Source organism: Salvia miltiorrhiza, chromosome 1 (genome assembly GCF_028751815.1).
Source record: "Salvia miltiorrhiza cultivar Shanhuang (shh) chromosome 1, IMPLAD_Smil_shh, whole genome shotgun sequence".
Lineage (NCBI taxonomy): Eukaryota > Viridiplantae > Streptophyta > Magnoliopsida > Lamiales > Lamiaceae > Salvia > Salvia miltiorrhiza.
The window spans coordinates 77,205,476-77,218,276 of NC_080387.1; the positions used below are offsets into that span (position 1 = coordinate 77,205,476).

The 12,801-nt window shown below is 34.4% G+C and overlaps 2 protein-coding genes across 2 annotated transcripts; one reads left to right on the top strand and one right to left on the bottom strand.

The window, feature by feature from the left end:
* Positions 1–406: 406 nt before the first annotated feature.
* LOC131006399 (protein FAR1-RELATED SEQUENCE 5-like) lies at positions 407–3,479 on the bottom strand. Its single transcript, XM_057933564.1, has 3 exons — positions 3,286–3,479; positions 2,259–3,051; positions 407–1,908 (listed from the first exon to the last, which is right to left on the bottom strand). Exons 1-3 carry the CDS (start codon positions 3,308–3,310, stop codon positions 513–515), a joined length of 2,214 nt encoding a protein of 737 aa, XP_057789547.1. The 5' UTR covers positions 3,311–3,479; the 3' UTR covers positions 407–512.
* A 902-nt stretch (positions 3,480–4,381) lies between these two features.
* On the top strand, positions 4,382–5,896 carry LOC131014158 (uncharacterized). The gene is made up of 3 exons (XM_057942045.1): positions 4,382–4,474; positions 4,573–5,100; positions 5,351–5,896. Exons 1-3 carry the CDS (start codon positions 4,382–4,384, stop codon positions 5,894–5,896), a joined length of 1,167 nt encoding a protein of 388 aa, XP_057798028.1.
* The last annotated feature ends 6,905 nt before the right edge of the window (positions 5,897–12,801 follow it).

Genomic DNA, 12,801 nt, shown 5'->3' on the forward strand with positions numbered 1-12,801 from the left:
ATAATTTTTCAATATTTAAATAAGTTTTTAGGTTATTCAGAAAGGGAAGACATGATATTCAGTTTTTAAGTTTTATATTCGGATAGGTTATTCAGATAAATGGAGTTGTAATTCAAATAGTGTTTAAAAAATGTTCATTAAATAAGTTATCTATAAGTTATAATTATTGTCAGAAGTTCTTCTATATTGCTACATTATTCAGATGTTTAGAGTAATAATTCAGAGCGGTGGATAATGATGTTCAGATGTGCCTTTAATTTATTCAGATAAATTAAATTGTAATTCAGATAAAGTTTCAAAGACGTTGATCAAATAAGTTATAGTAAATGAGTATTTATAAATTCTATAATTGGTTGTAATATTCTGATGAAAATATACGATCAGAATAGTAATTGGTCAAGTCAACTGTAGTTCTAAAAAAATAATGTGGATCAATATTCTAACAAAATAATTCGTCAACGTCAAATTAATTGAAGCAAACTAAAATGTGAAAAAGACAATAGCTAAAAACTTCATGGCTTAACAACTGCCTTGGTGGGACAATTCCGAGAGTCATGGTGTCCCATGGTATTGCATCTTTTGCAGTTACGCAAAGGCTTCTGAGCTAAAATCATTGCCTTCTCCTTGCCGGATTTCCTGCGACCACCGACTCCACTGCCTTTGGTTTTAACAAAAGCAGGGGAAAGCACTGTAGGAACCTCAGGTCGCACAGACCCATAAAACTCTTGAAATATAGCATCCTTCGAATTTAGCGTTGCATTTTCGTTTCGAAGCTTACCAAACTTGTTCTCAACTTCACTTAATGCACCAAGCAACTGCTTCATCAAAACTTGATCCCCCGAAACATGACCAATACATCTGCTGAAAACATGGAATAGATCATGCTTGCCAACTACTTTGGTTGAAGACGAATCTGTCGTACAATTCATCACTTGCGGTGTGGATAGCATAAAAGATTTACACCACCGATTAGCAATGTATCTGTCAGGAATCTTCTCAACTTTCAACCACCGCAACACATAGAACATGTGTCTGCATAAAAGTCCTTTCCTGGTGAACAAGTTGCACTTGCATGTCAAAGAATCGGTAATTGTATCATGCACAACTGTGAATTCGCCATCAACATTGTCATCAACTACGAATGTGTTACCCTCCATCTTTGCCATCATGCATGCTTGAAAAGCAGATACAATCTCCTCCTGTACCTCCTTGAAAATTGAGATGGTGTATAATGTAGAGGCATGTTTCTCAATTGCCATCGTTGTAAGGATGGGGAGAACACCAGTCTCATCCTCATAATTTAGCCGCTGACATGTATCTCGTTGGGCATCTAAGGCGCTGTTATAATTCATAAACAGCACAACTAGATCAGAAAACTTGCTAAGGAAGCGTTTGAAATAACTATTCTCACTCTCAGACAAGGAAGTGGTGCGAAACAGCCCACTCATACTGATGTCACGAAAATATGCAGGAATCCATAAAGCACGATCCTCATACATTGAAGAGAACCACCTGTTATCACCCAACTCATATTCAGCTATCAAATTATTCCATTCTTCCTCAAACTCATGAGTGTCAATCGTATCAGACCATATTATATTATTTAACTTCGATTTGAACTCAGAATCGTCCCTCAAATTAAATGGCAGTTTCTCCACGACCTTCATCGTGATGTGCCACATGCAAAACCTATGATGTGTTTCGGGCCAGACAAGAGCAACGGCCTTCTTCAATCCAGGATCTTGGTCAGTCATAAACACACGAGGCGCATTCCCAACACACTCCGTAAACTTGCTCAAAACCCATGCATATGAATCCATGTCTTCATGTGATATGATTGCCGCACCAAACGACACACATTTACCGTGGTTGTCCCTACCAGTAAACGGAGTAAAAATCATTTTGTACCTACAACAATAAAAAAATCGAACATCAGACTTGCCAAATAGACTACAACAACATACCGAATAAAGTAAACATATGTATGAACAACTATGTAAACCAAACTGAATGAGAACAAAAAAAATAAATAATTGGTGATCAGTAAAATTCAAACACAACCAAAACTAATTTATCTATCATAAAGGAAATATATATATGAACAACTATGCAAACCAAATTGAATAAGAACATTAAAACTTAATTAAATAATTTATCTATCATAAAACTGAAAAAATGTTATGACAAGTTGAATAAGCATATACATGTACTGAATACAATAAAATCATATCCGAATATACATATAAAAAAACGTAAACCTGTTGGTGTTGTATGTTGCATCAAAAGACACAGCCTGTCCAAAATTTTTAAAGTTGATCACAGCTTGTTTATCTGTCCAGATAAGGCGGCGCAGCTGTTTTTCCTCATCAACGTCGTAAAAATATTGAAAACCATCACAAAGCTCCTTCCTATCCTTAAATGTTTCAAGCAACATATGGGCATCCGAACCAGCGACATAGACCTTCAAGTCTCGACCATAGTTCTTGAAATCAATACTAGTGCAACCAACCTTATCATAACCACCAACAATCTCTTTAAAAATGCGAAATGTTTTAGTTGGACCAATGTTGGCTTTAATACCCGCGTGAATAAAAAACTGGTGCACTTCGTCGACTTGCCTATTGCTCGACATAAAATGACGACTGCTTTCAGTAACCATCTTATGGTTATGACCCTCACTAAAGGTTCCAACTCTAAAACGATCATAAGACATGGCCTTAAATATGATACGAGCTCTGCAACCAATCTTGAATGATGTTCTCTTGCGTTTCTTATCTTCTCTGTTACCCTCGACCAAAATTAACGAATCTGCATGGTTAGGAGCACCTTCTCTATTACAAAGCATAAATCGAGTACTTATGGACCCATCGTCATCTCTGTTGATGGTAGCCTTGCGAGGAATAAAACCACATACTTTTGCGTAATCCTCATAAAACTTCTCAGCTTCTTGAAGATTACAGAAAATCTGCCCCTCAAATGGTTTTTCCTTAGCATCACAGTAAGGGATAAAAAGATCGGCACAACCTTCAACTTCATTTGTCGTTGAGTCACCTAAAACAATATAAATAAACGTTGGCAAAAAAATATCACTAACCACAAACCACCTATTCGGACAAGTTTATTCAACTCGACATCCGGCCGTGCATGTCTAATATTATAACTGGAAATCTCATATATATAAATGTTCTCCAACGTAAAAGGTAAAGTATAATGCTATAAAACATGATGTATCCGTTCGAAATGTTGAAACTAATGTAAATATTACGAGCCAAACTCGACACAAACCTGTACTACACGAGCCAAACTCCATCGCAGGTTCAACGGACGATGATGTTTGCGCTGCCGATTTTATAAGTAATTTTATAGTTCGCCGGAATGATGGAGACTTCAGATGAAGGACGCCGATGGAGACTTCAGATGAAGGACGCCGACGATGATATACCAACTTGCTGCAACAAAAACAAAACGTCAAAGCTAGACCAGAAGGTGTTAGGTTTTCCTAAGTTTAAGGAAAGAAAAAGATTTGCCATATAATTGATGGATATTTACGGTAGTGTTAATTAGATTAGGACAAAAATAACCTTTCATTGATTTATAGATGTAATATATATTCTTAATCATCAGCCGTAGGATTTAAAACAATAAAGGGCCGGATTTGATTCCTTATTCTTTTTACATTTAGGATTCTTTTTTGATCCCTTCCCTATATATATATATATATATATATATATATATATATATATATATATGTTGAGAATGTGTGGGAACACACGCGAATAAGTTAATACTCCATCCGTCCCGCGAAGCATGACCCATTTCTTTTCGGCACGAGAATTAAGGAGAGTGTGTTTATTGATTTAAGTGTCTTTGCTAATAAAGAGAATAAGTGTTTAAGGATTGCTTTTATTATGTCTATTATTATTCCTTTTATTTTGACAATTTGATCTTCATAATTTCTTTATAAATTAATTATTATGATTAGTTAAATATGATTAATTAATTAAATATTTAAATAATCAAAATATTGAAATTTTTTAATTTGTTTTTTATAAATTGTACACTTCACCACACAAAATTAAAAGCTGTGTAGAGACACCTATTACAGCAGGAAGTACACGGATTCTTATAAACTGAAATTGTTTCAAAATCCCCCAAAAATATTGGCGGCAGTACAAGGGATGCTCCAATATCTCATTTTCTGCCAAAATTTTCCACCAAAACCTAAATTACAAGTCTATTTAAGAGAGTTACAACACAAAGAAACATAACAAGCTAGCAAAAAAAACCTAACAAGCTAAAATGAGGAAAGATCTCACTACAGCACAAAGAAACTAAGTGGTGCAATTCATCCTCCAAGGCAGCATTGATGGGAAGCCGCAACATGGCAGAATACATGAAGCCGTTCAGAAATTCTCAACCTCTCGTTCCACTATTACTCGACTATGGAGGTCTGCAAGAAAGCAACATCAAGAAGGTGAAGTTATAAACAGTGTAAGTCGAAAGATTACTACAAAACGTAGAACTCAAGTTTATCTAAATTTGACTGTTCTGTCAAATCTCGAATACACCAAGCGAGGCACGATTAGGAAGCTTGCAGTTGGTCTAGAAATCAGTAAGAGCACAATTGGCAGGTGGGTGAAATCTGGAAAAATCAGAGCACACACAAGTGCTCTAAAACCAGATTTGACAGCCACCAACATGCTATTGAGGCTGCGATTCTCACTTGAATCCTTAGAATTGGATAGGATTCTTAATATAATCAAATTCAGAGATATGCATAACACCGTGCATATAGACGAGAAGTGGTTTTACATTACTCGAGGTTCACATAGATACTACTTAGCACCCAGAGAGCCCGAGCCACACCGAACATGTAAAAGCAAGAAATTCATTACCAAGATCATGTTTATGTGTGCTGTAACAAGGCCATTGATAGCAGAAAATGGCACTGTTTTATTTGATGGTAAAATAGGCATATTTCCGTTCATCGTCCAAGTTCCAGCTAAGAGAAATAGTAGGAACAGACAAGCCGGCACCCTTGAGACTAAAGCAATCGAGTCAATCACAAAAGAAGTGATTAAAGATTGTTTAATCAACAAGGTACGGCTGTCACACTTAGATTATTTATGCAGTTAATTAATGCAAATGTATCTAGTGTTGTTGTCTCAGATTATAATATCATCATCGACATGTTTAGATTCTGTTCTTACCATGTTTAGTTTCTGTTCTTACCATGTTTAGTATCTGTTCTTAGCAAGGAAGTGCACAAAACATACAATCAGCATATAAAACTCATCATTTCAGAATATATATAAAACTTACCATTTCAATGCATATATTATTTTAACAGATCATACCAGTCATAATGGCTAAGTGGCCAGAGGGAGCTAGCAAAGATATATTCATTCAACAAGACAATGCAAGGCCTCACATATTGGATAATGATCCAGATTTCAGGAAGGCAGCTAGCCAAGGAGACTTCAACATTAGACTCACACAACAACCACCAAACAACCCAAATTGTAACATAAATGACTTGGGATGGTTCCGAGCCATTCAATCGCTACAAGTTGAGACTGCGTGCAAAACAGTAGATGAACTACTGAAAGCAGTTGTGGATTCTTTTGAGAAGCTATCACCTCATACCCTTAATGCTGTTTTCCTTAGTTTACAGGGATGCATGATGGAAATAATGAAGTTTAAGGGGCAGAATTGTTACAAGATTCCACACATGGGAAAAGATGCACTTAGAAGGTTGAACCAACTGCCACAGAACTTGGAAGTCCCAGTGGAGTTAATTCAAGGGTATATAGACTACCTAAATGAGATGGGCAGCCAAGATGGAATCACAGAGATAGTGCAAAGCCTTGGTTTAGATGAGATTGAAGGTTACTAATCAACATATAACTTAAGTTTTTGGGTAGCATTTTGTAAATTAGAGCACATATGTAGTTGCTCATAAACAATTGTTTAACCTTTTTTTGTAAATCAGAGCACATATGTAGTTGCTCATAAACAATGGTCTAACATTTTTTTGTAAATCATATCACATATTTAGCAGCTCATAAATAATGGTTTAACCTTTTTTAGTATCTGTTCTTGTCATGTTTAGTATCTGTTCTTTTCAAATCAAAACAAATCAGGCTCATCACAACAAGTTCAGAGCAACAAATCAAAACAAATACGGCTCATCACAACAAGTTCAGAGCACCACCAACAATTCAGAGCACCACCAAATCATAGCAGCAATTAGAACGACATCATAGCAACCATTCAGAGCACCATCGAATTCAGAGCAACACGCAACAATTCAGAGCAACACACATCAAATTCAGAGCAACATGCAACAATTCAAAGCAACAATTAGAACAACATCACCTCATCAAGGGATAAGAAACCCTCATCTTTACACTGTTTATCGGCTATGGCAACACACTCGACCCACTCCTCCGTGCTCGGCTTCCAAGGAAAATAGACAGGGGAGAAATCCATGGGCGACATCACCTTCTCTCCAGTTTCGCACTGTGTTTCCTCCATGCCGCCGGCGACCCCAAGTCCATCGGGATACTCATCATCACTGTCGAATTCAGCTTCTAGCTCGAATGGTTGAAGACCACCTCGGATCCAATACGGATCGGTGGATGGGGGGTGGCGATGGAGTGGGACGCAAGAGGAGATAGGAGGTGGCTGAGAAAGGAATGGGGCGGAGGAGGAGGGAGGAGGTCGCCGTAAATTACCATATCTCCACTTGGGGATGAGAAGGGGGAGAGGGGCCGAGGGATGCCCGTTTGCTTCGCCGCCGGCGAGCCCACCGCTCGTAGAGACAATCGCGGTGGGGAGGGGGCAGCGAGGGGGAAAGCAAACTGCATAGGGCCGACGATGGGACGAGACAAGGGTGAGGGTTAACCTACCCATCGTCGTCTGCCATTAAACCACCGTAGGAGATAGCAACGGTAGAAAACGAGCGAGAGCGGCGGAAGCAAACCCTAGATCTGAGTCTGCGATGGGGAGCGGCGCTTGGGGCGAGAGAGAGGAGACTTGAGGGGCCAGAAATCAAATGGGCTCATTTTAGGGTTTCGGGGAAGACTTGGTTAATTGGGTCCTTACTTCAAATGGGTTAGCCCATTAATTAAGTATAGTTATAACCCCTAATTATCTTTAATCTTTGCCATTTCTAGAAACATGTCAAGGTTCATAGGACAACCCAAAAAGGAAAGTGAGTCATGCTTCGTGGGACGAAGGGAGTATTTTTTATGAATAAGTCAATAACTTTTACGAATAGACATTTTTGGTATAGATTCGAATCTTGGAATGAGCGAGATTTTCACCATATTAATTGGATACAACTATTTGTTAATTATATTGATTTATTCATAAATTTTATTGATTATTTGTTATTCTATTTCTTACGAAAAATAGAAATCTCAATAGCACCACACCCGAGAGAAAGACAGAAATAACATAATATATTGCTTTAATAATTGTGGAATCCACTCTTACTGCATAATATTTTACAATGGTTTGTTACATTAATTTGTTAAATTTGTATTAATTTTGTCTCATTTCACTTTGTAGTTACTTTTTAATGTTGTATTAATATTAAAAATTACTTTAGTTTTATAGAAGATGGAACAGTTTTTTAAACGATGCATAGAAGTAATTTTTGTTGTGCTAAATATACATGTGTTGAATTAATAAAAAGAGAACAACAATTTATTATGTGAGTGTCTAAATTCTAATCCTAATCTTATTAAAATTCTACTTGAAAAAAAAAAACTATATGAAATGCTCAAATTTCTTTTACTCGGGGCACTGTCCCCGAGCCTGTAGCAATATACAACAAGTTTAGCCCTCCCTGTCATGAAATTTTAGATCTGCTCTTAATTATGCATCGAATCATGCAAATTAAATACTTAATTAAGTTAAATTATTTTATCAATCACACCTTATCATTCAACCCTAGCACTTTCATATACATTTATGTCATTGTTTTATAATTTATTAGTGTATTTGTATATCAACGGTAGGATCAATTTACACAAGAAGAAAAAAACATTTTATACAGTATCATATTCGCATTTTTAGAAAGTTGGGCTGGAGCTTCATAAAATGAAATGGGCTGACTCATGGATTATTTTTTAATGATAGAAGTGGGATTTAATGAAATAAGAAATGGGTATACGTGCATGGGTTTTATTAAGAAGATAGAATTGACTATTTTATTTTATGTGTTTATAATTAAATTATTTGAAAGACGATAAAGTTTTGTTTCATTTTTTAACACTGATGTTAAATTTATTCATGGAATAATATTATTTGTTTATAAAATCTCAAATTTTTCCACACCATCATTTATATATGTTTTCATGTACTCATTATTATCTGTTTTGATTTCAAGATGGTGCACGTATATTCGAAATGTGGTAGTTCACGGGCTGGGAACCGCCGATTGTGGACCTAAACTTACGGTTCATGGTTCACCGATAGGGTGAATCGTAACTAACCGGTCTGAGTATAAAGAAGGTTTCGGGCCGAGCCCAAAACCGTCAGTTTAGGGTCCGGTTTAAAACCGCCGATTTTCACGCCTGAACCAACATTTTTTATTTTATTTTTATTTTTTAAATATTATTTATTTGTAATTACATAATTAATTTACTACATTGCATTTAATTTAATTGTTGAAGATTATAATAGAAATAAAATCACAACACTCAACTATAATAAAATTTGTATTATTATTAAAGTCAAAGTAAATATGTACTACAAATTATAATCTTCAAATTACAAAATTCAATAAGTAAACTAAAAATAAAATATAATGTTTACACTTTACATTATTTCTATGATTACACAATTACTAAGTAGTACAAGTCTAAGTTAAAAATTATAAATCTAAATACTATAAATTGATGGTTAGCTGGCAGTTGACTAGTGGTTCAAGCCCATAACCGGTCCCTTGTTTCGGACGATTAATCTGGTTCTAAGCTGGCCCGACAGTCACGAGTTGATTCTGATTAGCTGTAGATAACACTAATCTAAAATGATATGAGTTTCATCGTAAATCGTTTACCCAAATAAGATTATGATAGGTCCATACGTTGGCCTTTAAGTAAGAATTAATATTTAGACTCCATTTATTTGGAATGAAAGATTACCCATTCTTAATTTCGACATAAAGAAAATGCAAACATGCAAAAAGATCATTTAACCGAGTTTAATTCAATTACACATGTATTTGTTGATTGCAACTCATTTCTTAGAAAATTTGCTTCTTATGTTTACAGGTTTCAATAAGAAAGAATCAATAGCTGAAAATTGGAACACGAAAAGTTTTTTAGTATTCTTTCAACTTTCAACTCAAATCTACTGATGGTGTTAGAAGATGTCTACAATTTACAGACAAGCTAATAAAGAATGTTAGCAAAGCTCGTTTGATGTTTGAAGATCATATATTGAAGAATAAAGCTAAAGATGAAGTCAGTCTACCCACATCAACTACTTAGATTTATTGAAGAAACGTGGAGTCAACCCGACACTTACTGAATTTTCACGACGAAGTCAACCTAAGATTTAAGCTGAATTAAAGTAGAGTTTGACAACTTTTCTGCAGAAGATCCTGACATATGCAAAACAAAGTACAAGTGTACAACCTATTTAGAGCGCCAATATACGATGTTACAGGCGTCAAAAGCTATGTACCGTGAGTCAAATAGGAAGAATTTCATAATACGTACGTATGTTCTTGTTTTTACACAAGAAATTGACTATGTCGCTTGTCGTGGTCATTTTACTTTTTTTGTTTGTTTCCGTTTTCGCAGAAAATGATCGAAACTCAATCATAGCCAGAAACTCGTGGTTTAGTTAAGGTTACAAACTGAACAGTTGGCTTGCATCTATAAAACAAGAAATTCTAAAGTTAAGTGGATTCACCTGATTGGATCAGGTCCGTTGACATAAGAGGTATTTCTTCGAACCACATTAAACTTTGTGTGCTTTGAATTATGTACTTATATACTATGTTATTGAACTTACATCATCATCACACTTTCACCAGCACATTCATAAACATACTTTTGTTAACTAACATGCATTGAATTAATTTAACTGGCGCTTGAGTTGATCTAAATATTCACAAAGATTTTTTTAGTACAAAGCGAGAATAGCTAAAGCCACCACTTTTGCATGCATGCTCAATTATATGTCCAACTACTAAGCAATATGTTGTCAATATATTAGCAAGTTGATCTTCTCACTCTCGATAAGGCAAACTACTTAGATGAAGGAAGCTCACTCTTTGCGTGCTTATCTGAGCCGGTTCAAGACTTGTGTGTCATAAGCTAACCTGTGCTTGATAGCTACATCTAGTTTTGGTAGAATTGCATAAATTTCTCCCTTTTGTGGACTACAAGCCTTATATATAGTCATTTTTGAAGGTGCATGGATCGCTACTCAATACCAATGATTTTTCAAAAGGATAAATATTAATTTTTAGTTCAACATTTGAGTGAAATGACAAATATGTTAAGGTAAATATAATTGTAAAATAGTAGTACAATATTTTTAAAAAAATACGTTTGTGCCTCGAAAACGAGTTTCAACACCCAAAGATGAAATGTCTTATCGGAGCGCACACATGGCATATATGATATGATTTTAAAATAGAAAACGAGTTTGTGTTTGAGTTATTATTAAAACTGGAACTGGACTTTATTTTAAATAAAAATTAGGCATGTGTTTGAGATATTTTTCACCTTGGGAAGAGGGATTTGAATCCTAAACATTACACCTTGGGTGATGGCCGGTATGCAGGAATGAAATTGAAAGGGAATGAAATGAATTTTGAAATGGAATGACAATGAGAATGAAATGGAATGAAATATAAGATTCCTATGGCTGGTATTTACAAGGAATGAATGGATAGGAATGAAATAATAATAATATAATTATTAATAATTATATTATTATTATTAATTATTATTTGTTAGTACATATTATTATTATTATTATTGTAGTGATTTATTATTTTTTTTTTATGTATTAACATTGTTTTATTATTAGTATTATTACTATTGTTGTTGTTGTTGTTTCACTATTATTATCATTTATTAATTTACTATTAATATTATTTATTTATTATTACTAAAATTATATTATTATTATTATTAATTTATTATATTATATTATTATTAGTATTATTTTTACTACTATTTTTATTTATTATTTTAATTATATTAAATTAAAAGGAAATATTTTTTTTTTGAATAATCCCATATCCGTGGGAATACACAATACTATGGGGGAGGGGAGGAATGACTAATCTCATATGCATGAGAATAGGTATTCCATCGGGAATAATGATTCCCATTATAAAAGTCGTACCAGTCATAGGGTTAGGAATGAACGCATGAATCACCATTTCATTCTTGCATACCAGCCAGGCCCTTAGGGATTGAAGTCTACACTATTTGAATGTTTCATCAAAGATTGCTTAAATTTTTATTAATGACATTTGATGATGTAGCTAATCACTAATAGTTATACTTTCAAACACCAGTAATTTTTATGACACGAATATTAGCTAACAAACCTCATGTTACTGATAAAAGCTTTTTTTGTAGTGAATCATCTTTGTTTAATAGTGAGATTACTTCTCCACTTACCAAATATATAACTAAATTTTCTGAAAATTTGTGTTCATTATTTTGCATAAAGATATTATATAGATGAAGGAAGTAGTATTATATAATTTTGTTATAGTTTAACTATCCAAATCGATAATTGTTTAATTAATTTGAAAAAAACTCATCAAATATTAGAATTGGCGTGATCATTTTCTAAAGATATTTTATAGATGAAGGAGTTATTATAAAATTTGTTCTAGCCAGTTTAACTATCCAAATCAACAACTGTTAAATTGATTTGAAAAAACTCATCAAATATTAGAATTGGCTTGATCATGTTTTTATAAATTACACAAATAATAAAGAAATTTAATGACTACGGACGATGGACTCAAACTCAAAAACTCGAGCTTAATTTGGGCATTAATCATCTACTGTTAGGCTAATACACGCGCACAAATATCAGATTTGAAAAAGCTACTCAAGCTTGATCGTTTTTTTTTAAAAGATATATACTTTATGTAGATGAAGGAAGTATTATATAATTTGTTCTAGTTTAACTATCCAAGTCGACAACTATTAAATTAATTGGAATAAATTCATCAAATATTTAGAACTGGATGATCATTTTTTGTCCGTTCAAGTACTTCTGCTAATTTTTATTTTTTTGAGGGGAAAGACGAACACATATATTACTTCAAATCGGAAAGAGCGATATTCGAGAGCCAGGTAGGGAATGCCGACTTCCATATCAACCCACTGAAGAAATTTAATGGACTCCATATATCATACGAATTATAAATAGTGTAATTAATTAGACAATTTGAACTCAATTGTTGAATTTGCTTCTCCTTATTGGCTCCGCCGCCACTTGCAACCGCCCCCACTTCCTCCCAAATCAAACACCCTCTCCACTGATATGATATTCGATGACAATGGCTTGTGGTGTGGACCTTTTTGCCAAGCCATTTTCCAAGGTCCCAACATATTTCCCCTTTCACGCCTACATCATTATTGCTTCTTCACCAATTGATGCCCTCATATATGCCTATTTCATTTTCAACTTTCTTCATAAAAAGGGGATTCTCACCCTAGAATCTACTGTATGTGTGCCTTTTCTTATCACCTTTCTCCACAATCCATTGCTTTCTAATATGTTGAAACTTTTGTAGTTTTATAC

Bases quoted from the DNA above. Each gene is read 5' to 3' on its own strand.
- LOC131006399 (XM_057933564.1), bottom strand. From the start codon at position 3,310: ATGGAGTTTGGCTCGTGTAGTACAG. The intron at 3,052-3,285 runs GTTTGTGTCGAG...ATATTGTTTTAG, and splicing joins GTTTGGCTCGTGTAGTACAG to GTGACTCAACGACAAATGAA. The intron at 1,909-2,258 runs GTTTACGTTTTT...TTATTGTTGTAG, and splicing joins GCAACATACAACACCAACAG to GTACAAAATGATTTTTACTC.
- LOC131014158 (XM_057942045.1), top strand. From the start codon at position 4,382: ATGGCAGAATACATGAAGCCGTTCAGAAATTCTCAACCTCTCGTTCCA. The intron at 4,475-4,572 runs GTGAAGTTATAA...GAATACACCAAG, and splicing joins AAGAAAGCAACATCAAGAAG to CGAGGCACGATTAGGAAGCT. The intron at 5,101-5,350 runs GTACGGCTGTCA...TTATTTTAACAG, and splicing joins AAGATTGTTTAATCAACAAG to ATCATACCAGTCATAATGGC.